The 27,258-nt window shown below is 50.0% G+C and overlaps 3 protein-coding genes across 9 annotated transcripts in view; 2 read left to right on the plus strand and 1 right to left on the minus strand.

Moving 5' to 3' along the window:
- NHERF2 (NHERF family PDZ scaffold protein 2) overlaps positions 1 to 2,774 on the plus strand; it is a 36,347-nt gene extending 33,573 nt beyond the window's left edge. The window contains exon 7 of the mRNA XM_069870008.1: positions 657 to 2,774. Coding sequence (XP_069726109.1) covers positions 657 to 815 — 159 coding nt within the window. The 3' untranslated portion in view covers positions 816 to 2,774. The remainder of the gene's footprint in view (positions 1 to 656) is intronic.
- Positions 2,775 to 3,346: 572 nt separating this feature from the next.
- NTHL1 (nth like DNA glycosylase 1) lies at positions 3,347 to 10,920 on the minus strand. Its single transcript, XM_069870012.1, has 6 exons — positions 10,829 to 10,920; positions 9,340 to 9,587; positions 7,172 to 7,342; positions 6,462 to 6,621; positions 4,986 to 5,091; positions 3,347 to 4,293 (listed from the first exon to the last, which is right to left on the minus strand). The coding sequence occupies exons 1-6, from the start codon at positions 10,902 to 10,904 to the stop codon at positions 4,170 to 4,172; spliced, it is 885 nt and encodes a 294-aa protein (XP_069726113.1). The 5' UTR covers positions 10,905 to 10,920; the 3' UTR covers positions 3,347 to 4,169.
- Positions 10,921 to 12,108: 1,188 nt separating this feature from the next.
- TSC2 (TSC complex subunit 2) overlaps positions 12,109 to 27,258 on the plus strand; it is a 33,797-nt gene continuing 18,647 nt past the window's right edge. For 5 of the 7 annotated variants that reach the window (XM_069869951.1, XM_069869954.1, XM_069869952.1 and 2 more), the window contains exons 1-24: positions 12,109 to 12,295; positions 12,681 to 12,767; positions 13,490 to 13,600; positions 14,186 to 14,330; positions 14,459 to 14,576; positions 15,008 to 15,056; positions 15,874 to 15,999; positions 16,348 to 16,421; positions 16,769 to 16,895; positions 17,546 to 17,689; positions 17,916 to 18,053; positions 18,260 to 18,363; positions 18,804 to 18,885; positions 19,795 to 19,950; positions 20,271 to 20,387; positions 20,905 to 21,027; positions 21,873 to 21,979; positions 22,564 to 22,717; positions 24,344 to 24,466; positions 24,588 to 24,722; positions 25,391 to 25,580; positions 25,726 to 25,819; positions 26,139 to 26,241; positions 26,692 to 26,786. In XM_069869951.1, coding sequence (XP_069726052.1) covers positions 12,158 to 12,295; positions 12,681 to 12,767; positions 13,490 to 13,600; positions 14,186 to 14,330; positions 14,459 to 14,576; positions 15,008 to 15,056; positions 15,874 to 15,999; positions 16,348 to 16,421; positions 16,769 to 16,895; positions 17,546 to 17,689; positions 17,916 to 18,053; positions 18,260 to 18,363; positions 18,804 to 18,885; positions 19,795 to 19,950; positions 20,271 to 20,387; positions 20,905 to 21,027; positions 21,873 to 21,979; positions 22,564 to 22,717; positions 24,344 to 24,466; positions 24,588 to 24,722; positions 25,391 to 25,580; positions 25,726 to 25,819; positions 26,139 to 26,241; positions 26,692 to 26,786 — 2,840 coding nt within the window. In that variant the 5' untranslated portion in view covers positions 12,109 to 12,157. The remainder of the gene's footprint in view (positions 12,296 to 12,680; positions 12,768 to 13,489; positions 13,601 to 14,185; positions 14,331 to 14,458; positions 14,577 to 15,007; positions 15,057 to 15,873; positions 16,000 to 16,347; positions 16,422 to 16,768; positions 16,896 to 17,545; positions 17,690 to 17,915; positions 18,054 to 18,259; positions 18,364 to 18,803; positions 18,886 to 19,794; positions 19,951 to 20,270; positions 20,388 to 20,904; positions 21,028 to 21,872; positions 21,980 to 22,563; positions 22,718 to 24,343; positions 24,467 to 24,587; positions 24,723 to 25,390; positions 25,581 to 25,725; positions 25,820 to 26,138; positions 26,242 to 26,691; positions 26,787 to 27,258) is intronic. The other 2 variants (XM_069869953.1, XM_069869957.1) reach the window with 2 other exon arrangements.

A 27,258-nucleotide genomic window follows, 5' to 3' on the forward strand; every position in this document is an offset into this window, starting at 1 on the left:
CCCAAGTAACAAGTGATAGAATGAGAGGAAATGGCCTCAAGTTGCACCTGGGGAGGTTTAGGTTGGATAATAGGAAGAAAATTCCTTCTCTGACTGTGGTGAAGCCCTGGCAGAGGCTGCCCAGGGCAATGGAGGGGTCCCTACCCCTGGAGGGGTTCAAAAAGCATGTGGCCATTGCACTTTTGACATGGTTTAGCAGGCACGGTGAGGTTGGGCTGACGGTTGGACTGGCTGAGCTGAGAGGCCCTTTCCAACCGTTATGATTCTAAGCCCTCCCTGTGAGTGCGAGGCTCACCTAGCTTACTCCCTCATCCCCGTGTCTGCCTGCTACAGGGGCTGACTTGTCATTTCCCAGCTGCTTTTTTTACCCTCCGGCAGCGGGTTCTTTGCTTCTGCTTTTCCTCTTCCAGCTGTGGCAGCCACACATTCTTCAGGTGGGAAAAAGAGCCCACGAAACTCAATGCAGCAATGAACTCCATGGCCACGTGGATGCTGCCACCACAGTGAAACCGTGGTCACAGCACAGAAAAGGGACTTTGACCTCCTGCTCCGAAAAAAACCTTCTCTATGCGTTTCCTTGCTGTGCAGTGTGGAGGAAGCGCCTCTCGGGGCCCTCAGGGATCTGGGCTGACATCTTTTCTCCCTTCTCCTCACAGGATGGAGACATGGAGAAGAAGGACCCGTTTGAGGAGAGCGGGCTGAGCCTGAGCCCGACAGCTGCCGAGGCCAAGGAGAAGGTGCGGGCCAAGCGGGTGAAGAAGCGAGCTCCGCAGATGGACTGGAACAAGAAGCGAGAGATTTTCAGCAATTTCTGAGCCTGCTGGTGGCTGCCGTCCGCTCTCCTGCCCCTGCCCCAGCCCGGACATTGCTGAGGTGTCTGCGCCCTGTCCTTCAGTGTCCATGTGAGATGCTTTGTGCTCTGCTCTTCACTGGTTGCTTTTATGAGGCGTATTTTAAAGTCCTATATTTTTTATTTTTTATTATTATTATTATTATTGTTGCTGTTACTCACCAGCGATTCTCATGAGACAACTGTGACCAAAGCTCCCTTTCCTGCTTGCTCTTCAGCCCGGCCACCTGCCATCCCCCATCCCTATGAGCAAGAACTGGAAGAGTTTAACTCTGTTTCGTACCTGCATCATTTAGGCTTCTAGTATTGTTTTTTTATGACTATTTGGGGTGTTTGGTTTGTTTTTGTGGGTGTCCCGGACTGAGCCCCGTGGGATGCTCCGTGTGGCCTTGTGCCCTGGCTGCGGCGGGGCCCGCAGGGTTGGGGTGTGCCCGGACCCCCCCAGCACCCTGTCTGCAACTCGCACAATGGGAACACGGACAGTGGCTGTAAATCAATGATGTCAGCTGTGCTATTGAAACAAAAAAGCTTGGTTTGTTGGTTTTCTGTTTTTTTTTAATGAGGTCCCAAGTTTCCAGTCTATTTAGGAGCCTCCCTCCCCACCAGCGACTTCTGCCCCGGCAATAAAAGCCCCTTTTTCATCCCCTTTGCAGAGGGGAGAGGGCAGGATTTGAAAGCGAAACCCACACCCAACAACCTGAACGCCACAGGCCTCACCCTTTGCTGCCGTCGATGCAGCGCTGAGCGGCAGGGAAGGCAGGGAGCGAAGCCAATCCTGCCCCACGGTGCCGCTCAGCCTGGCGAGAGGACAAGAGCCATGATGTGCTACAGAACTCTCCGGACAGACGTGAAAGTGAGCACGACTCGGGATACGTTTTCAGGCAGGAATGTGGGGATCTGGCTCTGGGCTTGGTGCTGGGGGAGCTCAGCCCTGGTTGTGCCTGGGTGCTGGGTCCCTCCTGGTTGGTGACTCCTGGGCTGGTATTTGGTGCCTCCAGCCCGTGAGCGTAACCGGGTCTGGGTCTCTGAAGCCGTGGGGACTCTGCAGGGCTGGCTACAAAGGTGGCAGTGGGGTGACAGAGTGGGCAGTCGCTCTGGCTTTCTGTGGTCTCCTTTGAAAACACTTTGTTCTTGGAGCCCCCAAACTGGATCTGCACGGCATTCCGAATTAAGGCCATGTAAGCTCTTTATTTCTTGCCTTTGGCTGCAGAGGAGGGAAGATGACTAAGCTGAGCTACAATGCTTAGGGGTGTCAGGCAGAGGTGTTTCACCAGGGCAGGGGCCTGGCTGCGATGGGGCTGCTCCCACACTCAAGCCCGGCTGGGATCGCTGCCCGGTTCCTCAGCCCAGCGGCACCGGTGGGAAGGGACTGGATGCAGCAGGACCATTGAGTACAAACCCACTGACATCGACGACCGATTTAAATGCTGATGGTGACATTGCCCTGCGTTTTTCTAGCACAATCCCATGGCCTTTGGGTCAGCACTATGGATATCGTCATGGCTTTGTGCGCATTTCAGAAGAATTGAGCTAAAATGGTGCCTTATAACATTTTCTGCTCTCCTTGGCAGCGGCTGGAGCACAGCACAGCCAGGTTGGTGCGGGGCAGGGTGTCTGCAGAGGCAGAGCCAGGAATGGGGAAGCAGCTGATGCCCGTGGCTGCTGGCAGAAGAGCATGGAAAGCCTCAGGGGTGATGAGTTCTCTTTTAGGAATGTTGCCTTTTAGGAATGTTGATGGGCTGAACAGGTTGAAAATAATGACTTTGGAGAGGAACTGGTGTGGGTGTTTGGGTAATGAGACTGGCAGCAAGGTGACGGTTCGGGATGTGGAGAGGTTTGCCTCCCCTCCAGGACTCTGCCGTTAACAGACACCTCTTCCCTACCCCACTTCAATGACAATTACCTCCTCTCTTTTTTGCCCCCCTCCCCAAAGATTTGCTTCTGTAAGCCAATAATCTTTTGAGGGAACCCTTCTTTTCCATGGTATGCGCATTGCTTCCCGTGCCTGCGGTGCCCGGTCTGCGCGGGGCAGATTGTTCCCCGTGACACCGACCTCTCCGATGCACGTCAGAGAGCAAAGACTCACGTGTCGATACTGCATTTCTCATGCAAGACTGGACCACAGTTGTTGAGGGAGGAGAAAAAAGGAACGAGTAGCTTTGAACGCAGATCAAAGAACTTAGGTGTGCGAATCTTTACTGATAAGATTTCAAAATCTTCATCTTTGCGTAGTCCATGGAAACTGCTCCAGGTAAAAGCACTTATCGTGTTTCTGACATCTTGTAGCTCAGTAGTAATTACTCAGTTCTCGTACATTTAACTCAGAAAACAAAATCAATAGAGGATAAGGCTGTCAGCTGCATTGTAAAACCATAACGTACACTGTAATGTCAGTAATAAACTTTGTTTTCCCATGTACTGAGTACTTATCCGCTCGTTCCTCATCTGTTTGTTAGAGCGGAATTACAGCTGCCTTTAGCACATTATAAACTTTGCTTCCTCCCTTGCCTGTTTAAAGAGTAGCTGAAATTGTTCCTTTGAAGCTCTACAATGAAGTCAGCACTGCCCTTTCTTTGAAGAACAAAACACAGACGGTGCTGGTGTCCCTTCTGTCAGCAACCAGGCACACACCAGCCCGGCTCCTGTGGCCGCTGTAACCCTTGTGGGCACATGCAGAACTGAGGGTGACACCAGCTTCCTCCTGGCTCTGTGTTATCCCCTGCTCCTTTGCTACCGAAGCCCACGTGTCCAGGTGGTGGACAAGGATCCAGACCAGGATCCTCTGAAGGCTGCATTTGTCCCTTGCTGCCTGGGCCAGGCAGGCCGCACGCTGCTGCTCTTGGCTGGCAATGCTGGTTGCTATGGTCTCTGGCTTCGGTGAGGTCACCCGTGCTCTCCTCCCCCTGCCCCGTGCTGCACAGATGCCAGCAGGCCTCGTGGGTGGAAAAAAAAGCCCCGCCACCTTTATTAAATGTGTATTTACAAGCAGCAGCAAGCCTCCTAGGACAAAGCATTTCTCTCCAGCTCCTCCTGATGCGGAACAGCCTGCTGCTCTGCCGGAACATGCTCAGGCATTCGCATGGGGGCTGGAGCCTTTAGCACTGACACAGCAGGGCTGCTGTGCTTTGAAAGACCCTTTTTCCTCTCTCGAGCTCAGCCATTGCCAGCAGCTGCTCCCTCCCCAGCGCTGCAGAACTGGCCGCAGTTTCCCTGCAGTCACACAGCCAGCCCCGTGCAAAGCACAGCTTTGCTGGGGCTCAGCTCTGGGCTGCTGCTGAGCCAACGCAGCTTGGTTGCTCTACAAAGACCAGGTGATCCCTCAGCATCTCTTAGCAGCTGGGCAGATGTCTTGATTGAGGCACTCGCTGCAGCGAGGATTTACGGGCAGGCAGGTTTGCTGGCCAAAGCCCACCAGCAGCCAGTTTATCTCCCTCCAGAGATCCCTGCAGTGAGAGGAAAAAACATGAGCTTTCCGATACAGCTGCTCAGAGCGGTTACAGAACAGCCCGTGCTTTTAAATGGATCCCTTTCCCCTACTGCCTGTTCCTCTTGGCTTCCCAAGGTGCCTGGGGGTGGGTCCCAGCCTCCTGCTAAGAAACAGCCCTCCTAACCTTTCTTGATCCCTCTGAGCTGGCATGGGGAGCAGAGAATGGACACACAAAGTACCTGTCGTCCTACTCTTCTGCTAAGGCACGTGCCAGATGTGGAGATGGGACAGCGTACCTGTCAGCTGGCATTTGACACTAAAGATTAAGCATTAGCGAAGGCCAGACTCCAGCTCCAGTCTGATATTGATAAGGCCATTAGGCTCAGCAAGGTCCTGTGCAGAAAAACACCCGTCTCGGGCCACGGCAAACGCATCAAGGTAAGAATTGCCTATCAAGTCCTCTAGATAACTGACTACACTAGTGGGGATTGATAAGCTGATAACCAGGAACCAACCAAGCAGCTGCGATGCTGCTGCTGTAGCTCTCAGGGAGAGGAGGAACACAGATGGAGTAGTTCCTGACAAAGAGGAGGGAGCCAAAGCGCAGGCACTGCAAATGCTCTAAGCAAGACCATGCAGTCATGGCGCTGACAACTGGCTTGAGGGCCTCAGTGAGGACAAGGGGGCAGCTAGGGTCTCCGGCCTCACCTGGGCAGCCACTCCTCCAGCGCTACGCGTGTTTCCTCGGGATATTTGGTCTCCTTCTTCACCCACTTCAGTCTGTTTGTGATCCTGTGCACGTGGGTGTCCACAGCTGAGGAAGGAGAGCCCAGAGTTTAGGTAGGTGCAGACACAACTGAGTGGAGAGAGCACAGCCAGAGGCTGCCGCTGCGGGCCCAGAAACAGGCAGGGGGAACAGGAGGGGAACAGAACACAGAACGTGTTCTGTGTTCGCTCACAGAACACACATAACTTTCTCCCTATGCCCAGAGCCAAAAAGCAAGACAGGATGGATATATCGCGCCATGCAGCTAGCAACACACTCACACCATCCAACCCAGCCTGCCTTCAAAGGCTCATGTGCTCGGATCCAGCAGGCGCAGGGCAGCCTGTCCCGCGCTCCTTTTCTGTTTCAGCTGACATTACGCAAGTTGCAATCTCTGCCCCTTAGTTTACCCAATTGGAAAACACATTTCATAATACCTACCAACACAAGAGGGTTTGTGGGGCTTAAATGAATGTTTATAAAGTGCTTTGAGCTAAAAAGCTCTGAACGCAGTGTATTATTCTTAGATCAGCAGCGATAAACCCGTCTCTATGGCTAATTGGGCAAAACCCAGGAAATGGCTGTAAACAGGAAGCCTCAGCCTTGCCTCCTAAATCAAAACTGAGCACACAATTATTTGGAATACAAATAATTGGCTCGTTTGGCTCCCTCTGGCCTTCCCTCCCCCACAGCAGGGAGAGAACAGACCCTAAGCACTGTTGAATGGAGCGTGAGAGCCACTTTGGTACAGCTGAGGGTCACCTGTGGGGCTGTTGACCACGGGCTGCTCCCTCGCTGTGGCCACAGCCGCTCATCAGGTGGCACCGTTCCTGGCTTTCCCAGGGCTCTTCCATTAAGCAGCAAATACAGTTGGGATATTAATCTGTCCCCAGGGCCGGGCAGCCATCCGGGATCCTGCAGCTGATGGCCCAGCCCCATCTGCCGGCTGCTGCAGGTGGCCCCGCTGCCCAAACCAGCATCGAGCAGGAGCAAACCTTACCCAGGTCTGGCCGGGGCCCATCTCCACCCCAGACTATACTCCAACTGCCCCCAAATCAAGAAATGACCCCTACCTCTCTTTCACTTGGCACGACAGAAATTTCAAAGCATTATTCCGCTGGCATATCTTTTTGGATGTCAATACTTATGCTCACCAGCATCTGAGGGGAGGGAGTGACTGCCCTTGGGGATTCCTGCTATCAAATTTAAGGAAAAAACAGCTGGATCCATGCTTAAATCCTACAGCAGCTCCTCTGCTGTGAACATTTGAGGGTCACATCCTTCACCCACCCAAATATGCTGCAGGTGACTAAACTGAAGTGATGCTATGGGGCTCCTAGCGCAGGCAGGTAACGCAGCTGCAATGCTGAGCACATCAGGCAGGATTGAGAGGAATGGGAAAACACGGTCCAGCCTACCTATCCCGGACACGCTGTCCCAGGCGATGGTCATGGCCAAGTGAGCCATCTTGGGCCCGACTCCCGGCAGCTGCACCAGCTCCTCCACCGTTTGCGGGATGTCACCCCCGTATTTCTGCTTCAGGATGGCTGTCGTCTGCTTGATGTACTTCACCTTGTTCTGGAAAACCAAAGGGAAAGGCAAAATGTCCAAGCTGCCCTCCAGTACGGGGAAAAGCAAGAAACAGCTCAGAACGCAAACCGTTCCTGAGTGCCTGTTACATGTGAGGCCTTACACTGGGAATAGTGGAGGGGAGACAGAGGTCTTTGGTTTCTCCTTGAGAATACGACGCTGAGATTTCTCCTTGAGAGCAAAACACTGAAGCCAAATTCTCTCAAACCTCCTTTGCACGCTCCAGGCACTGCAGGAAACAGTCTTGCTGTGCATACAAATTGCTAAAGCTGGCATAAAATACAGCCTTCAGCTTGACTCCACGGGGCACAGCACGCAGGCTGGATGTGCCTTTTGGGAGCAGGGCTGGTTTGCATCCGACACTTGCTTTCACCACCGGCTGCCTGCGCAGCAACCGGTCATCAGTTCAGCCGGCAAAGGCTGCACGTGCTTTGTGCTGCTCTCAGGGCCTCCGAGGTGTCTCAGACAGTTGAGTGGGAGCGGAGGATGGCAGAGGGGGGTTCCTCTATGCAGACATCAGCTGTGATCTTGCACTTACCCTCCAGAATCCAACAGGATAAATAATCTGTCCAAGCGTTGCATCGTCCATCTGCAAAATCCTGTCGACGGTGAGGCCGTGCTGCCTCAGGCGCAGCATGGCAGCGGATGTCACCTGGTCCTTGGTCTGGCTGGAGAGCATCAGTGACAGCAGAACCTGGTAGCGCATCACCTGGGGAAGGGGAGACAGTGAGACCCCGAGGTCTCCGAGAGGATCCGGCCACTCCTGGGGCTCGGTTCTCCAACCCAGCACCATTTTCAGTCTGACGCATAATGCGGAGCTACTCTGGTCCAGCCAGAGATTGGAAGGCTGAAACAGAAATAATCCATCATCTTTTCATTCTACCACACAATAAAGGGAGAAAAGAAACATCTCAATCTAAGCAGTCAGCATGCATAAAAGGGCAGAGAGCAGCCACTGCATGCTGGGGTCTCACATCCAAGGATGCTAGCTGGGGGGCAGACAAAGCTTTTCCCGATGATGGGATTCTCAGGAGACCCCACAGAGTTCAAACACCCAGTGATTTTTCATGCAACTTCTGCTCTAAAGCAGCTTTTAAAAAAGCTCATCCCTTTCCCATTAGGCTTTAGCAGGAACTGGGTACCTGGTTCCACTGAGCTCCTTACGAAACCAGATCTGAGGAACTGGGTTGACAGAGACTGGGAGGTGATGCACAAACCCCAGAAGCATCTCTGATGCTGCCACGCAGGGTTTAGCCCAGAGCACCCGCCTCCTATTTTCCAGCTGCTTTTTCCTCAACTGCGATTCTGTCCCCACCAGAACGAGGAGGATGAGGCAACTAACCCAGACTGACCCAGAATAATATGGGATGCAGTCCTTCCTCCAGATCTCATAAAAATGAAGTCTACAAAACCACCGGTGCACGAGGAAAAATCTCCAAGTGCATGAAATTGTGTGAGGGGAGCTGGTGTGTGCCAAGGGTTGCAACGCCCACGTTTTCTTGGAAGCAACAACCCTGCTTCCCTAGGGAAGAAAAGTTATTTCAGTACCATGTACTGTGGTCTCTCAGCCCCACAGCTGCACTTGGTGCCAACCCACATGGCTATGGAGTGTGTGATGCTGTTTGAATCCAGAGTCAAAGCTTTTTTCCCCAGAGATTCAAGCCCAAGGCATGATGCCAGCAATAAGGACAGTGTTACACGTGGTGAAGCTGTGCAGCTGCCTCTTCAAGACCCCTCCCTCGGATCCCAGCAGGTCACCATGGAGCACACAGCTCCTGCTGCTTCACTGAGCCTGCCTGCGGGTCATCTCTACATTCCCATACTAGCTCTATGCACAGAGAGAGCGCAGCCCCAGCTCCCAGCGCTGCACCACGGCCTTGTTCCACTTTGTTTTTTGTCCTGATGCAAACGGTTCTCTTGGAGGGAGGCATTTTTTCGGGCCTTTGATTGCATTCCAGGCGTGGGGAGCACACTGCCCTCCCAGCATGGCCCTTCCTTTCGACCACTAACCCCTCAAAAGTGGATTGCAAGAGGGGAGGAAGCCAACCCATGCTTCTGTGCTGCTCTGAAGAGCACAAAAGCAGCTACAAAGTTTTTTTTCAGCTCCCCTCACCTCTCCTCCGTGCTGTTTTTCCTCTCTCTTACAGAGCCATCTGGCTGGATGCCTTCCCGTAGAGTCCCACAGAGATCTTTAAGAAGTTTCAGGCCCTCACGCCCCGCCCCCCTGCCCCAGCAGACAGCTCTGACACAACCCACTCTCAGGGTTTTCACTCCCAAGTCCAAAACCATCCTGGTTTTGTCCCAGATTCGTGCTAACTCTGCTAGCAGTGGCTGAAGCCGAGGATGAGCGCCTTTCCCAGCTGTGTTTGCCAGCTGGTCTCTAACATCCAGCGTGGGCTGAATGTGAGCAGCATACAACTTCTCAGATCCCCACTGCTGTTTTGCAAGGTCTGTCTGAATCCCACGAGCCCAGCACAGGAGAGGAAACAGCTGACTCCCCTCCTCAAGTAGGAGGAATGGCTCCTCTCACACGCACGCTTCTGCAGTAACCTCTGTGGGACCAATCCCAGCCTCCAGTCCTGATCTGCCCTGTGTTTACTTCTGTGTTTTCTGGAGCTATCCAAAATGAGACAAAGCCAGGGGTAACACGAGGATGAGGAAGGCTGTACTTTCATGTGCCTGCCTGATACAGCAGGATGTTGTTACCTGTGGAGGTGCACTGCTGTCGTAACACTTATCTACTCCCATCTCATCGACGGGAGCGTCTCTTTTCCTCCTCATTTCCCGGATGCGCTCTAGCTGCTGCCGCCAGTGCCTTGGCTCCCAGCATGGTTTCTGGGGCTCAGACGTCCCCTGCTCGGCACCATCCCCCTGCCCAGTTTCGTAGGCAATGGCAATGCTTTTCCTCCTCCGGCTGCGCCTCAGGGTGCCGGCTGTGCTGTGGACCGAGCTCACTGCAAAAGACACGAGGGAGATTTTTCAGATTTTACTCACCCCAAGGGGACAGAAGCATCTGCCTCCCACCAGAGCCCAGCGGGAGCCAGATGAGGGCTGAATGCACCTTCCATGTGGTCCCAACCCAGCAGCACCTCGCATTCCCCCAACCAGCCCTGAGAGCAGCCAGGCACAGAGTGAGGAATAGTGGGGAAGGACCAGGGAAAAGGGTGGTGACAGCTGGGGACACAGTGTCACAATATCATAGAATAGAATGAGGTGTAATGGTTTTAAGCTGAAAGAGGGGAGATTTAGGTGAAATATCAAGAAGAAATGTTTTCCTGTGAGGGTGGGGAGGCCCTGGAACAGGTTGCCCAGAGAAGCTGTGGCTGCCCCATCCCTGGAGGCCAGGTTGGATGGAGCTTTGAGCAACTGGATCTGGTGGGAGGTGTCCCTGCCCACAGCAGGGGTGGAACTGGATAGGCGTTGAGGTCCCTTCCAACCCAAACTATTCCATGATGGTATGAATTGCTTGGTTGGAAAAGACCTTTGAGATCATTGAGTCAAATTGTACCTGTCCACTACTAACCCATCCCTGAGCACCTCAGCTGCCCCTCCAGGGATGGGGACTCCACCACCTGCCAGGGCAGCCTCTGCCGGCGCCTATGGAACAGCCTTATGGGGATGAGTGTCCTGAACATTGCAGGGCTGGAGCGTGTCCAGAGGAGCACAACGGAGCTGGGGAAGGGGCTGGAGAACAAAGGTTATGAGAAGAGCAGATGAGGGGCCTGGAGCTGTTTAGCCTGGAGAAGGGGAGGCTCAGGGGAGACCTCATCGCTCTCTGCAGCTCCTGGATAGGAGGTTGGAGTGAGGAGGGTGCTGGGCTCGTCTCCCAAGTGCCACGACGAGAATGGCCTCAAATCGTGCCAGGGGAGGTTCAGATTGGACATCAGGAAGAAAATTCCTTCACTGACAGAGTGGTGAAGCCTGGCAGAGGCTGCCCGGGGCAGTGAGGGAGTCTCTGTCCCTGGAGGGGTTCAAAAACCGGGCTGACGAGGAGCTCGGGGATGGTTTAGCACCGGCCAGGCCCGGATGGACCCGATCTCAAAGGTCTTTTCCAACCAAGCGATTCTATGGTGCCAAAACCCAACCCCCGGGGAACTGGCGCAGCCCCCGCCCGCGGAGCGACAGGGCTGCCACGGCCCGGGCCCTCCCCCTGCCCCCAGGCCGTATCCCCCCGCCCCGTTCTCTCCCCCAGCACCTCGGGCCGCCCCCCGGGCCCCGCCGAGCCGCCGCGCCGCGGTCCGGGCCCCGCCGGCGGGCAGCGCCGCGCTCATGGCGGCCGCACCGGGACTACAAGTCCCGGCGTGCTCCGCGGCGGCACTTCCGTCTGAGGGCGGGACTTCCGCCGGCGGGCGCGACAGCCCCCATGGGACTCTGCCCGTACTACGAGTCCCACCGTGCCTCGCGGCAGAGAGGAGACTAGACTTCCGGCTAGGGGCGTGACTTCCGCCAGCGAGCAAGGTAGCACCCTCGGCGACGGCACCACTACTACGACTCCCGGCGTGCCCTGCGTCAGGAGACTGACTTCCGGCTGTGGGCGGGACTTCCGCGGGGGGCCGGGCCGGGGGCGGAGGGGCCGGGGGTGCGGGTGAGTGCGGGAGCGGGGTCGGCCCTGGGGGCTATGCCAGGGCCGGACTGTGGCGTGGGGAACGTGGCAGGTGCCCCAGGGGGCTGCTCGTGACGGGGGGCTGCGGTCCCGGCGGGTTTGGGGGGTCGGGGGGTGCGCCGCTGTGTCCTGGGTGTGTTGGGGCCTGCGGGGTCCCTTGGGGGGCAGGGACTGGGGGCTTCGGGGTCACTGGGGGGGACAGGGACTGGGGGCTGCGGGGCCTCTGGGGGCTGGGGTGTGTAGTTTGTCCCCTAGGATGGTGGGCAGGGGGCTGCAGGGTCCCTTGGGGCAGTGACATAGGGGATGTAGTGTCCTCCGGACAGTGGGCTGGGGGCTACAGTGACCCCCAAGGCCAGGCGCTGTGTTGTCCCCTGAGATGCTGGGCTGGGGCCGTGGTGACCCCCCTGGTGCTGGGGACTGCAGCGTCCCCTCCAGGGTGGGTGGACCTCCAGGGTGCGGTGGCACCCAGGGTCTGCAGTGTATGCCCTGTGATGTTGGGCTGGGGGCTGCAGTGTCCCCTGGGGCTGTGGTGTCCCTTGGGGCAGTGGGCTGGGGGCTGCCATGTCTCCTGGGGGTTGGGGTGGGGGCCCTGGCATATTCACTGCACCGCGGTGGTTGCTTTGTGCTGGTAGTGTTGGTGCTGGGCATTCAGGGCTCCAGGAGCACGGCAGCCCAGAGCTCTCCATTCCCTGGACTGCTGCGGGATGTGGATGCTGAAGGCAGAAGCAGTGTGGGCTCCTTGCTGTTCCATCCTCATCACTTTTTTCTCTCCCTTGTTTGAAGCTGCTCAAGACACCAGAGCTGCTTGCAAAGTCCAGGTTGTGCCGGCTGTTCCTGGTGTTTCCCTGCTTAAAGAGTCGCCTTGGGCCTCCCTTAACAGAAACCTTGGTTTGTGTTTGCAGGGGCTCAGCGCTGTCAGCAATGGCAAAGCCTCAGAGCAAGGATTCAGGGCTCAAGGAGAAGTTCAAGAATCTGCTGGGACTGGGAACATCCCGGGGAAGTTCAAAGTCGTCGGAGGGCAAGCAAACAGAGTTTATCATCACAGCGGAAATACTCAAGGTGAGAGAACTGTCCATGGGAGAGGCGGGAATGGTGCTGAGTCACCTGAGCTGAGAGGATCAGGAGGGCTTGCTTGTTCTCCTTTTGGTTTTGCCATTGATCCCTCTATGGTCCTGCCCTTTTTATCTTCTCTCTCAATTCATTCTCTAGTGAAATGGATATAAAACTCGCTGACTTAAGTTCCAGTGTTTCAGTTATTCAGCGTTTGAGTAGATTTGAGATCTTTGATAGGATGATGGCATCCGCTCTTCTGTTGGGCGTTCCTGCAAAATCTGTTGCTCTGTGTTAATGATCTGAGCTTGGTGGAGTTGCTGTGGTGGCAGGTAATGCAAGCTGAAAACCACTTGTTTTATGAAAACCTGTTTGTGTCTACCTTTCTTTGCAGGAGCTGAGTGTGGAGTGTGGATTAAGTAACAGGATCCGAGCCATTGGTCAGATTTGCGAAGTGGCAAAAACTAAAAAAATTGAAGAGGTAAGTGGTGAAAACTTGACCCTTCAAGTCTCCTTCATGCTTAACATGTAAGCAGCAGCTCTTAACGTATCGTAAGAGGCTCCTGTAGTTCAGACTTCCTTTTAAAATTGTCAGTCCAAGAAGGTGTATTTTGTGCTGTCCAAACCTGTAAAAGGATTAGGTCCACGTGCCAAGGAAATCGCTCTTGTCCAGCCCACCAGATGTGGAGCAGGGGGGACAATGCTGATGGGTTCCTGAGCTCGATGGAAGGAGAGCGCTGCCAGGCCTGTTCAGTTCACGGGACATTAATCCTAGAGAAGAGGTGTTTCCTGGTTCCTTGTCTTTTTAATGAGCAACCTCGAATTGGTTTTAAACTTGTGTTTGGTTGAAGGCTTCTGCACAAATGTTCTCAGTGAAGTGAGGCTGTGAATGAAGAACTCCGGCTACTAGGGTGCAGGTTGTCCCATAGGACAGAATTTGGTGTCTCTTGAGCCCCCTGATCCTGTGGGAGATGTCCCTGCCCATGGGAGGGGTTGGAAGTGGATGGGCTTTGAGGTCCCATCCCACCCAAACTATTCCATGATTGTCACTAGGCAGGTGGGTTGTCCCTCAGGACAGAGAACTCTGGACATTAAATCCCTGGAGTTTGTTAACTTGGGGTAATTAGTGACTGGCCTACTGGTTAAAGATCCCAGAAGCAGCTTAACTTCCCTGCTACTGCTGTCTCCTGCCTTTGTTTGCAGCATGCAGTTGAAGCAATATGGAAAGTGGTTGCAGATATGCTCCAGCCAGAGCGCCCCATTGAAGCCAGACACGCCGTCCTTCATCTGCTGAAGTCGATTGTGCAAGGACAGGTGAAAATAAACAAACAAAATGTAGAAACACTGCCCTTAAGCTGGGCTTTGTGCAGGGTATGGATGTGAAAAATATTGGGTGGCTCCTTTCTACAACTTCTCATGTTTCTTGTTTTGGTTGCACCTCATAAATGGGTAGGGGAAGCATTGTAATTAAAACTTTTCATAACTTTTTTCAAAGCTTTTCATACCGCAAGTGTGGGAATGAGGGGTATGGTTTTAAGCTGAAAAGAGGGAGATTTAGGTGAGATATTGGGAAGAAATGTTTTTCTGTGAGGGTGAGGAGGCCCTGGCTCAGGTTGTCCAGAGAATCCCTGGCTGCCCCATCGCTGGAGGTGTTCAAGACCAGGTTGGATGGGGTTTGGAGCCCCCGATCCAGTGGCAATTGTTCCTTACCCATGGCAGGGGGTGGGACTGGATGGGCTTTGAGGTCCCTTCCAACCCAAACCATTCCATCATTCTGTGTTTCTCTTATTGTTATAGACCTTGATAAGGTCCAGGCCTTATCTGTGACTTTTGTTAGTGACGTTGTTATTCCTCCTCCTGGTCCCCTATTTTTATTTTTTTTTTTTCTTTTTTTCCAAGGGTGAGAGATTAGGGATCCTCAGAGCACACTTTTTTAAGGTTATTAAGGACTATCCCTCCAATGAAGACTTGCACGAACGACTTGAGGTGTTCAAGGCTCTAACAGAGAATGGACGGTACATCACCTACTTAGAAGAAGAGTTAGGTGGGTGTTGTCTCTACCTCTCCTCAGTCTGGTGGGAATAGGTCAAGGGATGGGCATTTAGTGATATGAGACAATGGCAGCGATGACACTTCTGGATAAAAAGCATGTTGTAATGCTTTGTTCTCTAGCTGACTTTGTGCTGCAGTGGATGGATGTTGGTTTGTCTTCTGAGTTCCTTCTTGTGCTAGTGAACCTGGTGAAATTCAATAGCTGCTATCTGGAAGACTACGTAGCTGAAATGGTCCAGTAAGTTGATTTTCCTTAACTCCTACTATTGAAAGCTGCAGCTCAATACACAGATAAGTGGAACCTTTTTCATCCGATCTGAATCTGTTTCGTTCTGGAACATACCTGACATTTCTGATGGATGTTTGATTTCCAGTTCCTGCAGTGTTCTGATCTGGTTTAGTTTAACTGTATGTACTTCTCCCGTTTCATGTGAGGAACCTGATTGCACGGCTTGATCTCACAAAGGCTGTTAGTGTAGGCATACAGAGTTGCTTTTAAGTGTAGTTTTAAGCTAACTTTATAACAGAGGTTGTAGCATTCAGCATCCCTAGGAGCATTATAAATAGAGGGAATTATGAGTAAAATTACCTGCCAACTTACTTGCCTGTTTTAGCTCTTTGTAATTTGTCTAAAATCATATTAAGCAATCAAATGTTCTTTCCTAACAGCAAGATATGCCTCCTGTGCATGCAGACTTCATCATCTGTGGACATTGAGGTCAGTAATTTTGGTCTCTCTTGGTTCTTTAGAGTGCTTTGAAATTCTTTGAAACTGTAACTTTTGCAAACAAAATCGGATCATCACGCTCTCAGTTTATTCTCATCTTACAAGAGAGCTCATACAGTGTTATGAGGTACCTGTAAGCCATTGGATCTTATCTGCCAATGATCTTGTAATGAGTGGCTGAGGACCCGGGGGCTGTTTAGTCTGGAGAGGCTGGGGGGAGACTTCATCACTCTGTACAGCTGCCTAAAAGGAGGTTGTGATGAGGTGGATGTAGGTCTTTCCTCCCAAGTAACAAGGGATAGGACAAGAGGAAATGGCCTCAAGTTGTGCCAGGGGAGGTTTAGATTGGATACTAGGAAAAACATCTTTACTGACAGAGTGGTGAAGCCCTGGTAGAGGCTGCCCAGGGCAGTGGGGTGTCTCCATCCCTGGAGGGGTTCAAAAAAACATGTGGCTGTGGCATTTTGGGACATGGTTTAGTAGGCGTGTTGGGTCTGGCTGACAGTTGGACTCAATGAGCTTAGAGGTCTTTTCCAACCTTAACAATGCTATGGTTGTGTGATCATTTTATTCTAAACCAAACAGAGCATTGATAAATTTGATAAGCAAATTAGTTTCTCAACAGAGCTTTTTATGGTTTACTTTACCTCTTGTTATGAGTAAAGAACAAAGAACCAACCAACCAAACAAAAGACATCTCTGTATCTCTTTGAACTTCCAGCAGATTTCCTGGGCCTGCTAGGTTAGTGTTTGACCTGCTTTATTCCTAAAGAAATGTATAACCATTTTGTCTTTCTCTTTCCCCAAGATTTCCTTGCAAGTCCTTGATGCAGTTGTTTGCTATAATTGCCTGCCGTCAGAGAACCTGCCAGTATTCATCATCACTTTGTGCCGTACCATCAACGTGAAGGAGCTCTGCGAGCCGTGCTGGAAGGTCAGGACTTCCTTGTGGTTTTGTTTTCGAATGAGTTCACTGTTTTGCCCTCTTAGAGGAGGTGTCAGATGTGCCTATTGCTGTAAATTTCAGTTTGTTTTTAACACTGAATTAATAATTTATCCCAGATTTAAAGGAACACACATTGTTTGTGTAAGTCCTGTCTTGTCTGTGGAATTTACCCATGGTTTCCTTCCAGTTAATGTGAGGCTGCTCTTACTCTAGCAGTGTGGAAATGGCCAGACATATTTGTTCCCATGTATGAGTGTGATTGGCCCGCTAACTGCATATTTAGGCTAATGAGTGTTTTAACAGTTGGATGTTTAAGCGTTCTCTTTGGATTTGCAGCTTATGCGCAACCTTTTGGGAACTCATTTGGGACACAGTGCCATCTACAACATGTGCAGGATCATGGAGGACAGGTAAAAACAGGGTTAAAACAAACCCCAAGGAATTCAGCTGAGGTTCTGTTGGGACAGAGGGGGAGTCACTGACCTCAGTAGAACCGATGAGGTTCTGCTGCTTGGAGTGAACTCCATTCCTAGTTTGGCTGCTGAAGTGCTCATTTTTTTACCTATTCTGAGTTTAATTCTCCTTTGGTTAACATTGTACTGAATGTTTTCCTGCTTTTTATGTTTGTAAATTGCTGTGCAAGGCCCTGCTGTGGACCAGCTGGGAGTTGCTGTGGTGTCAGGGTGTATTCCTGTTCATCCTTGCATGTTAGAAGAACTGTAGCGAGGTCAAACACTTTTGTTCCCTCTGTTCATAGAACCTACATGGCGGATGCAGCGCTGCTGAGAGGAGCTGTGTTCTTTGTTGGGATGGCTCTGTGGGGCGCTCATCGCCTCAATTCGCTCAAGAATTCCCCAACTTCAGTGCTGCCTTCATTCCTCAAGGTAGGATGGGAGGCTGGAGGAACTTTTTAATCGGGCATACATCTGGACCTGCAAAATGTAGAACAGAGATGTGGTCCCTATATCAAAGATATCTTTGGGTGCCTGAAAGATGAGAGACAGCAGTTGGGCATGGGGTGAAGCGTGGGGAAACAGTGAAACAACAGAGAATTGAAGCTTGAAACTGAGGCCTCTTTATGGAATAATTTTGTTGGCCAGAAAAGCAAGGTCTGAATTTTTTTTTTTAATCTGGTATCTGCACTGTGGGTGCTTTAGCTTAATAAATAAAAACAAAGCAAAAACTTTAACTCTTTCCAGTGTGTGGCACAAAAAGCAAGGGATGGTGTCTTCAGGGCAGCTTTGGGGCTTTCTTAAAAGCTTCTCATCCAAGTGCATTGAGCAGGAATCACTGGCTTTAACCTCGTATGTATGCTCTGTGAGATGGGACTGACATCTCATCTACAGCTGCTTGCAAGAGTGCGTAGTTGCACTTCAGGACATGGCTCTTTGCCCTTTGTGTATAGATATGAATATATTTCTCTCAGATCCTCAGGCTAAGTTCCTAATTAGTAAGGCATGTTTTGTTTGATTTGACGAGGGTTTCTGATCATTGCTTTCCAACTGGTAACTGAGTGAAATGCTTTGTATTCCAGGCCATGACGTGTCCCAATGCGGTTGTGTCTTACGAGATCGTTCTTTCCATAACACGTCTGATAAAGAAGTACGGGAAGGAGCTGCAAGCGGTGACGTGGGATATCCTGTTGGACATCATGGAGCGGTTACTGCAGCAGCTGCAGGTGAGCCCTGAGCCTGTCTTGAGATGCTTTCCATCAAAAGACCTTGCCATCAATATTTGTGCAGATTGCTCTCCTGTCTGTACACTTGATTGACCTTCAGATCTGAATGAAGCTTTAGCCCGATCCTCAGTACTGTGCATCTCAACCAAGTTTTCTGTTTCCATTTAAAGCTGGCACTTTATGGTGGGGTAAAAGTCTTTTAGGGATGTTTTTGTCTCTGTTTCAGTGTCTGGAGAGCCAAGAACTGAAGTCCATTGTACATGATCTTTTGACTACAGTAGAAGAACTTTGTGACCAGAACGATTTCCATGGCTCTGAAGAGAGGTTTTTTGAGCTGGTGGAAAAATGTGCTGATCAGAGACCAGTAAGAATTGTCCTGTCATTGTTTTCCCTTCTTGCAATCTGTTCTGTTATGCAGTACAGTTGAAACCTGGGAGTCCTAAAATAGCCAGTAATCAAAAAATGACAGCAAGGACTTCTGTGAGCTTTATTGTGGGGTGGAGGGGTGGGGCAACAGATATTTTATTTGCTTGCATACTAAAGAAAACATTCTTCATCTTTCTGTGAAAGGAATCTTCTGTATTAAACCTGATAACATACAGAGCTCAGTCTATTCACCCTGCCAAAGATGGCTGGATTCACAACCTGCAGATGTTGATGGAGAGATTCTTCAGGTATGGACTCATAATTTTGTGAACACAAGGCACTTTCAAATGTTCTTCTGCTCTAAAAATATCAGCATTCAGCAATTACAAACATCTGTCTCACTGTGAAATGCTGCCTAAGAGCAACTCTTCCTCAGTGCCATGCGTTCGGTTTTAAATGTTCTCCCTAGAGCACTGTTGCTGATATGTGCTTCCTAGTTTGGATTGGACTGGGCAAAGTGCAGTTATGGGTCTCCAGAAGCAGATAAAGCTTAATTTGAATTCCGATTTCCCGTTGTTCTTTAATCTGATTTTGTATGTAGAGACATGGAGGCTCTCTTTAGAGTTATGGTTCTACCTCTTAAGTAGTTTCTTAGTTTATTTTAGTTTTACTTTCTTTTTCTCTGCCCCCTTCCCTAAATATTGGCAACTTCGGTTTATTCTTCTTGAATCTGCTCTTCCCCTTCTAGGCACGAAAGTCGCAGTGCTGTTCGTATTAAAGTCCTGGATGTCTTGTCTTTTGTCCTGAGTATTAACAGACAGTTCTATGAGGTGAGTGTTTATCTGTTTCTGATGATCATCATTCCAGTATCTGAAGGGGGCCTCCAAGAGAGCTGGGGAGGGACTATTTACAAAGGTATGTAGTGATAGGGCTAGGGGCAATGGGTATAAACTGGGGAGGGGCAGATTTAGGCTAGATAAAAGGAGGAATTTCTTCGAAATGGGAGTGGTGAGGCACTGGAGCAAGTTGCCCAGGGAAGTTGTGGCTGCCCCTTCCTTGGAGGTGTTCAAGGCCAGGCTGGATGGGGCCTTGGGCAGCCTGATTCAGTATGATGTGTCCCTCCCTGCTGCAGGGGCGTTGGAACTAGATGATCTTTAAGGTCCCTTCCAACCCATTTATTTTATGGTTCTGTGAGGTCTGAAGTGGGTGGGAGAGGTGTTGATAAGGCTCTTTTATGGTGTGCTTCGTGTCACCTTCGCCTCTGGAGAATGCACAGAACTGGGCTTTGTGTTGTACATCACAGACATGTTTCATTAGGATTTTTGTAGGAGGACTTAGGTTTTAATTGTCCTTAGCTAGGTGCAGGTACATGCAGCTTGCATCTGGAGCTGCTGTGTTTTGAGGGCACACCCTGTTGTGTATTTGCTTCCCTGTTTTAAGGTCTTTAATTCCATATACGCTTTGTTTCTGAAAAAAGGAAAGTCAATGCGAGACACAGTTTATTTAAAAGCTTTGTAGAATGATGAGGTCTGAATCCAAGTTCTACCAAAGTCTTAAATATTTGGAGGGGTGGCATGCCGAAATACTGAAGAGGTCGAAGAGGAAAGGTTAAGGAACCAAACAGTTGAGGAGCAAGCCTGATATCTGTGGATTTTTGTTTGTAGCTGTTATCTTTTTATCATGCTAATTGAACAACTGGCAACGAATGTCCAGGCTTATTGAGGTCTGTCCTCTTGCAGGAAGAGCTGATAAACTTGGTTGTGATCTCTCAGCTGGCTCACATTCCAGAGGATAAAGACCATCAGGTCCGAAAACTCGCCACTCAGCTTCTTGTAGACCTGGCTGAAGGCTGCAACACCCATCACTTCAACAGCTTGCTTGATATCATAGAGAAGGTGAGGCAGGGTTTGGTCAGCTCTCAGCGGCATCACCACATCTTTCAGCAGACCCTCTTATCATAGCTGAGGAGATGAACCCGTGGCTCTTGTGGTTCAGTAGGATCTGGAAAATTGCTGGGTTTTGAAGGACGCAAGTCTGAAGTGCGGAGCAGAAGGGAGCTTTAGAAACGCTATCAGTGCACATCCAGGCTACTTGACAGGGCTTCCAGAATTTCCAGCAAGGATGAATTGCTGTAGTCTTTCCTGACCTTCCAGAATGGAAATAAAGAAATAGTGTTCTGCATCTGTAAACTGTGAGTTGCTTTTCTTCTTAAAAGGTGGCTGCACATTCTCTCTCATCTCCTTCTGAACTGGAAGAGAGGGACTTGCTATCGTATTCAGCTTCTTTGGAGGATGTCAAGACAGCAGTTCTTGGACTCTTGATAATTCTTCAGGTAAATGCTGCAGAGCATCAAACACGTCTTCTTCAGAGTAGTCTTTTGCTGGACTTGACTTTTTAGATGGCTGTTCTCCTACTGTTAGAATATTTGACTTTTGTTTTGTCTGCTTAATATCTTAACTCTCATTTTGGTCCCTCCTTTTGCTTTTGGGCACTGTATGAGTGTTTGCTCATTGTTTTGTTGTCCTCGTTTCCATTGTGCAATGAATGTGAGCACATTTGCATGTGTGGAGGGCAGATGTGTTCACAGACTACCAGCAAGGGAGTTGTTCTTAAACTTGAATAGATCCGTTGTGTTTGAGTTGTGTGTCATAGCAAAGAGCTGGTTGTTCCAACTGCCCTCTGGAGCCAGGCAGTGCTGCTCAGGAGCTTTCATGGAGCTTCTCCCCAGAGCCGTCTGCTCATCTTGCTTTCAGAAGCAAGTTCTTGCAGTGTCTTTCTTGAATTCTGAGTGCAGATACACTCTTCTGAACGAGTGTCAGTCCACCTTTTCATTTGTGATTCCTCTGTAGACAAAACTCTACAGCTTGCCCTCCAGCCACGCCATGCGGGTGTATGAGATGCTGATCCACCATGTCCAGCGCCATTACAACTATGCGTACAGCCTTCCGGTTGCTACCAGCATCAGACTGCAGGTACAAGCAGTAACCAGTGATTTCGGGTTGAAAGCAGAGTTCTGTCTTTGGGAATCTGGGGTGGCAGCAGGGAGCTTGTGCTCTAGAACTTGTCAGAAATAGAATTCAATGTTTCCTGGCTAATCAGGGTGTACGTATGTACTGAACACCAGAAGTGCTGGCTGGTGAGAGGCTTGATTGCACACTTGCAGCCTGGGCTGCATCAAAAGAAAAGTGGCCAGCAGGGCAAGGGTGGGGATTCTCTCTATCTGCTGTTCTCTTGTGGAGTATTGTGTCCAGTTCTGGAATCTCCGACATAAGAAGGATATGGGACTATTGGAATGAGTCCAGAGGAGGCCATGAAGATGATCCAAGGGCTGAAGCACCTCTGCTACGAGGAGAGGCTGAGAGAGTTGGGGTTGTTCAGCCTGGAGAAGAGAAGACTCCGGGGAGAACTTAGGGCTGCTTTCAGGACTGAAAGGGGCTCCAGGAAAGCTGGGGAGGGGCTCTTGATTAGGGAGTGTAGGGATAGGACAAGGGGAATGGTTTTAAACTATAAGGGGGAAGATTTAGATTAGACATTAGGAAGAAATTCTTCACAAAGAGGGTGAGGAGGCCCTGGCCCAGGTTTCCCAGAACAGTGGTGGCTGCCCCATTACTGGAGGTGTTTAAGGCCACGTTGGATGGGCTTTGAGGTCCCTTCCAACCCAAACCATTCCATGATTCTAAGTGGTATCTCCTACAGAACCAGCAAAGCATCTGTTAAACATCCTTTAGTCCGTACTTGCAGAAGTATCGCATGGGGAAGTGGGAGAGCATTCCACTGACTTGGGGTTTGAGTGATTCCGCTGTCTTCTCTATTACAGGTATTTGATTTCCTGCTGATGCTTCGAGCTGACTCTCTCCACCGTCTTGGCCTTTCTAACAAGGATGGAGCAGTAAGGTTCAGCCCTTACTGTCTGTGTGATTTTGTGTAGGTTTCTCCTTTCCTTGACCTTCTGGTTCAATGATTTGTGCAAATCTCATTAGTATTAATTTTATAGATTGCTCCAATGTTCTTTATCTATCACACCCCAAAAGATATCCTGGGGCCTGGATAGCAACCCGCTTGACTTGACCAAACTGACTCACTGCTGTCCATCTGCTGGGCAATTTGTGCTTCTTAATTGAATCACAGAATGATGGAATTACAGAATGGTTTATGTTGGAAGGGACCTTCCAACCCCCTGCCATCGGCAGGGACACCTTCCACGGGATCATGTTGCTCAAGGCCCCATCCAGTCTGGCCTTGAACACCTCCAGGGGTAGGGCAGCAATGGCTTCTCTGGGCAACCTGGGCCAGGGCCTCCTCACCCTCATCGTGAAGAATTTCTTCCTAATGTCTAATGTAAGTCTTGCCCCTTCCAGTTTAAAGCCATGTCCCCTTGTACTATAAATACTATTTACATTGTCCTTAACCTGGCTGCTGAATACAGTAGCACCATTGGTCACACAAACAGGCTGCTCCAATCTTGATTTTTTACCTGACATTTATTTTTTTCCTTCTCCATGTTGTAGAGAAGCAGAGAAGAGGCCTTCTGAGAAAAAGCCTGCAGGTACACTCTCTCCGCCTTTGGGAAGCCCTGGTGTGCCTTCCCAGAACACTGTCGTTCGCATTGGGCATCTGCCGTACTCGATGGTCTTCAGCGTCCTTCTCCAGTGTTTGAAGCAAGTATGTGCACTCTTCATGGCAGATGTCATCTTGGTGTGAAATACGCATACTTAAACCAGCAGGCTAGAGAATAATCACAGAATCATAGAATCGCTATATTGGAAAAACCCTTTGAGATTATCAAGTCCAACCGTTCCTGTCCACTGCTAAACCATATCCCTAAGCACCTCATCCAATTGGCTTTTAAATACCTCCAGGGATGGGCACTCAACCACCTCCCTGGGCAGCCTCTGCTAGTGCCTGAGAACCCTTTCAGTGAAGAAGTTTTTCCTGATGTCCAGTCTGAACCTGCCCTGGCGAAGCTTGAGGCCATTTCCTCTTGTCCTATCACCCATCACATGGGTGAAGAGGCCTGCACCCTCCTCTCTACAACCTGCTTTCAGGCAGTTGTGGACAGTAATAAGGTGTCTTCTCAGCCTCTTCTTCTCCAGGCCAAACAGCCCTAGTTCCCTCAGCTGCTCCTCATAAGACTTGTTCTCCAGCCCCTTCACCAGTTTCGTTGCTCTTCTAATTCTGTCCCAAAGTGTCTGAAAAGCGATACGTAAATTCTTTTTGGGCAGAATCTGTGTGGAACCATACAGCTTTACAGCCACCAGTGGGAGCACCAGTACAGATCTTTAGAACCTGGGCGAAGCTTTTGTTTCACTCTCCTTCAGAGCAGGGGACAAAACCTGTCTTTGTTAAACAAAGATCAAAGAAGTCATCCTGTTTCTGAAAGGGCATTTGAAACTAGAAGAAGCCCTCCTGCTTCAAGATCATAGAATCATTGAGTGGGTTGGGTTGGAAGGGACCTCAAAGTCCATCCAGTTCCACCCCACTGCCATGGGCAAGGACACCTCCCACTGGATCAGGGGCTCCAAGCCCCATCCAAACAGGCCTTGAACCCCTCCAGGGATGAGGCAGTCATGACTTCACTGGGCAACCTGTTCCAGGGCCTCCCTACCTTCATCGTGAAGAATTTCTTCCTAAGATCTCACCTCAGTCTCCCCTCTTTCAGCTGAAAACCATTCCCCCTTGCCCTATCCCTGCACTTGCTGATCAAGAGACCCTCCCCAGCTGATCAAGAGCCCCTTTCAGTCCTGGAAGTTGCTCTAAGGTCTCCCCAGAGCCTTCTCTTCTCCAGGCTGAACAACCCCAACTCTCTCAGTCTGTCCTCATACGGGAGGTGCTCCAGCCCTTGGATCATCTTCATGGCCTCCTCTGGACTCATTCCAACAGATCTGTTTTGAGAAGTGATGACTGTTTCAGTCACTAATGAGCTGTTGATGTAACTTACTGATTGGATTTGTGTTGGACATAGTTATGGGCTGAGGGGTTGTCTTCCTCTGGAAGTTCATTTGTACCACCGGGGAGGAGAAGTGGATTCTGGCTCTGCCTTTTGGAGGTCAGACAGATCTAGATATGAATTGTCTTGCAGATTGTGGTGCCAGTATTGCACCTAGAGTTGGATGACAGACAAGAGGTAACTTGTGACAGCCAAATGCCACTTCTTTTTATGGAGCTACCATGACAAGATGTACGTGTGCTTAGGAAATAGCACATTGTCTGAAATCTGATTGATCTTCCTTCCAAACTGAACTGAAATCATGCCAACATTTTCCCCCTTAACCCTTTCTTTCTTTCCAGGAGACAGACTGGAAGGTGTTGAAGTTGGTCCTCAATAAATTACCCGAATCCCTCCGGTATAAAGTGCTTTTTTTAACCTCTCCATGCAACATTGACTCCCTGGCCTCTGCGCTGAGCTACATGGTAATGCCATGCTTTCTACCTGAGAGTTGGTTGGGGTGCGGGGTTGAGGTGGGGTTTTCTTTACTGCCTGTTAGGGATATTTTTAGCATGTGGTGTTCTAACTTGCTGTGTGATATGTCAGCTCACAGACAAGAAGACTACAGACAGGCTCCATGGTACGCCAGAAGGCTTTTCTCGCACTGATCTGCATCTGGCTGTAGTCCCAGTACTGACAGCATTGATATCTTACCATAATTACCTGGACAAAGCTAAACAGGTACGGGAAAAAGTAAGAAGGGGTACAGGGAATGGGGCCGGAGCCTGTGTAGCAGAGCGTTATCTCATAATGACTGATTGTGAGACTGAAAGGCAAGGTAATGCTGCCCTTTTCTGTTATAAAAAGCTCCTTCTGCTGCATTTGGGGTGGGGTTAGGAGTGAAAAAGTACTTTGTGCAGCAGTAACTGTCCGGTCAGTTGGATTCGCTGTTCTCTGCCCACACCAGTCTGCTCTTGGAGGTCAGTGAGTGACGTCACCTCTGCTGGAAGGCCCTGGTAAATGCTAAAATTCTGTTTAATCAGAAACTGAAATATTAATTTCATAGAACCGTGGAGTCATGGAATGGTTTGGGTTGGAAAGAACCTTAAAGATCACCCAGTTCCAACCCCTGCCATGGCAGAGACACCTCCCACTGGATCAGGGGGCTCAAGATTTCTAAAATGTCTGTTTGATTAAAGTCCCATCTTGAGATTTTGGCCTCGAATGCAAGCAAAATTGTTCTGGGTTCTGTGTTGGTGCAGTTTGGATAAGAATTCGCATGCAGTATCACAGCAGTGATACCTCACAAGCGCTTCTGAAATGCTCACTGAAGGCAGGAGATGGGACACCAGAGGTTTGCTCTTGCCTTGTATTATGGATTTTTTTGTCTTTTTTTTTTACTCTTCTAGCGTGAAATAGTATATTGCCTCGAACACGGGCTCATTTATCGCTGCGCAAACCAGTGCGTTGTGGCGCTCTCTGTCTGTAGTGTCGAGATGCCCGACATCATCATAAAGGCGCTTCCTGTCCTAATAGTCAAATTAACCCACATTTCCGCTACAGCCAATATGGCAATCCCACTCTTGGAATTTCTTTCAAGTAAGTTGTCCTTCCTGTGATGTTAACTTCCATATCAACTGATGATTTAGAAGAAACGAAACAATGCAAATTAAACTGAATTCTGGTGGTAGATAGTTTGTGTCCAGACCTCACCTGTGCTGGTTTTCCTCTTGACCTGTTCCAGCTCTAGCGAGGCTGCCTCACCTCTACCGGAACTTTGCAGCAGAGCAGTATGCCAGCGTGTTTGCCATCTCCTTGCCGTACACAAACCCTTCCAAGTAAGTTCATAGTGAGAGAGCTTCTTCGTCATCTGTAAAATGAAAAGAATGGGATATTCTTTTGTTTTTGTAGTACTTGGGTCGAGGTTATTTGTGGGATATTGCTCATTCTGGGATCTACAAGCTGCTTCTGAAGAAAGGACATGCTCACCTTGGACAAAATATTGTTTTTTCCTAAACAGAAGTCTGAGTTTTTTCTCGTTGTCCTTACAGTAGGTGCAGGAACAGTTCTGTTTCTCAGATGGAAAAGTCCACCTGTTTGGTTCAGGAATGGAAATACTGCAGCGTTAAGCATGTGGAGATCTTTGTGCTCTTTCAGGTTTAACCAGTACATCGTTTGCCTGGCCCATCACGTGATAGCGATGTGGTTCATCCGGTGTCGCCTTCCCTTCCGAAAGGACTTTGTCTCCTTTATTACAAAGGTAATGGATGCTACTGAATCAAATGGTTCAAAATAAAAATGATGAATTTAAACTTCTCATAGCAGGTTTTAAGGTTTGGTTTGAAGCTAGAAAAATTCTGCTTTTCTTGCCAGTACCTTTTGCAAAACTGACTGTGAATGCTTGTGCGTTGGCCGAGGATAGACACTTCTAGTGTGGAATTGTATATTGAACACAGTCTCACTTATTGCTGTGCAAACCAGTGCGTTGTGGTGCTCTCTGTAGTGTCAAGATGCTTGTCATCATTGTAAAGTCCCTCCTGCCCCACAGTGCTCAAATCCCCATAGCCCTCACTTCCTTATATCCACGCCCCACAGCCCTCAATCTCCCATCCTCACCTCCAGCAGCCCCCCTAGTCCTCCCCTGCCCCACAGGCCTCGCATCCCCATCGTTCAGCTCTTCAGACTGTTCCCTCTGCGTCTCCATTGGCAGGGTTTGCGCTCAAATGTCCTCCTTTCCTTTGACGACACTCCTGAGAAGGACAGTTTCAGAGCTCGCAGCACAAGCCTGAATGAGAGGCCAAAAAGGTAAATTCTGTTTGACTCCAGCAGAGTCTTATATTCCCTGTTCTAGCGCTCACCCTCTCCCCTGTCTTTTCCTGAAGGAGGCTAGGTCTGGTTATCCAAAATCTGACAGTGCATTTAAGCAAGCAAAGTAAACCTCTTTAGGTCAGGGGATTGGTGAATGAAAAACTTGGGCTGGTAAGAAGCTGGAATCAAACCTGGTCATACACATGAGGCCCTCCCTGGCTGTTCAGTAAGCCTTTGCAGTGAGCTGGGGGGCTTTTTGAGTTACCTGGTTTGGAAAATGAAGAGTTCTCTCAGGCAGATGTCAGTGCAGCTGTACTAGATGTGATAGGAAGGGTAAGACCAGGAGTAGCAGAATACCATGTTCATATTCATGAGCGGTGGTGGAGTCACCATCCCTGGAGGTGTTAAAAAGATGGGTAGACAAAGTGCTCAGGGATCTGGTTTAGTAGTGGACAGGTATGGTTGGACT

The sequence above is a fragment of the Phaenicophaeus curvirostris genome, chromosome 16 (genome assembly GCF_032191515.1).
Source record: "Phaenicophaeus curvirostris isolate KB17595 chromosome 16, BPBGC_Pcur_1.0, whole genome shotgun sequence".
NCBI lineage: Eukaryota > Metazoa > Chordata > Aves > Cuculiformes > Cuculidae > Phaenicophaeus > Phaenicophaeus curvirostris.

Excerpts from the sequence above, each read along its gene's own strand:
- NTHL1 (XM_069870012.1), bottom strand. The coding sequence starts at position 10,904 with ATGAGCGCGGCGCTGCCCGCCGGCGGGGCCCGGACCGCGGCGCGGCGG. Across the intron at positions 9,588-10,828 it reads GGCCCGGGGGGCGGCCCGAG|TGAGCTCGGTCCACAGCACA; the intron begins GTGCTGGGGGAG and ends TGTCTTTTGCAG. Across the intron at positions 7,343-9,339 it reads ACAGCAGTGCACCTCCACAG|GTGATGCGCTACCAGGTTCT; the intron begins GTAACAACATCC and ends CCCCTTCCCCAG.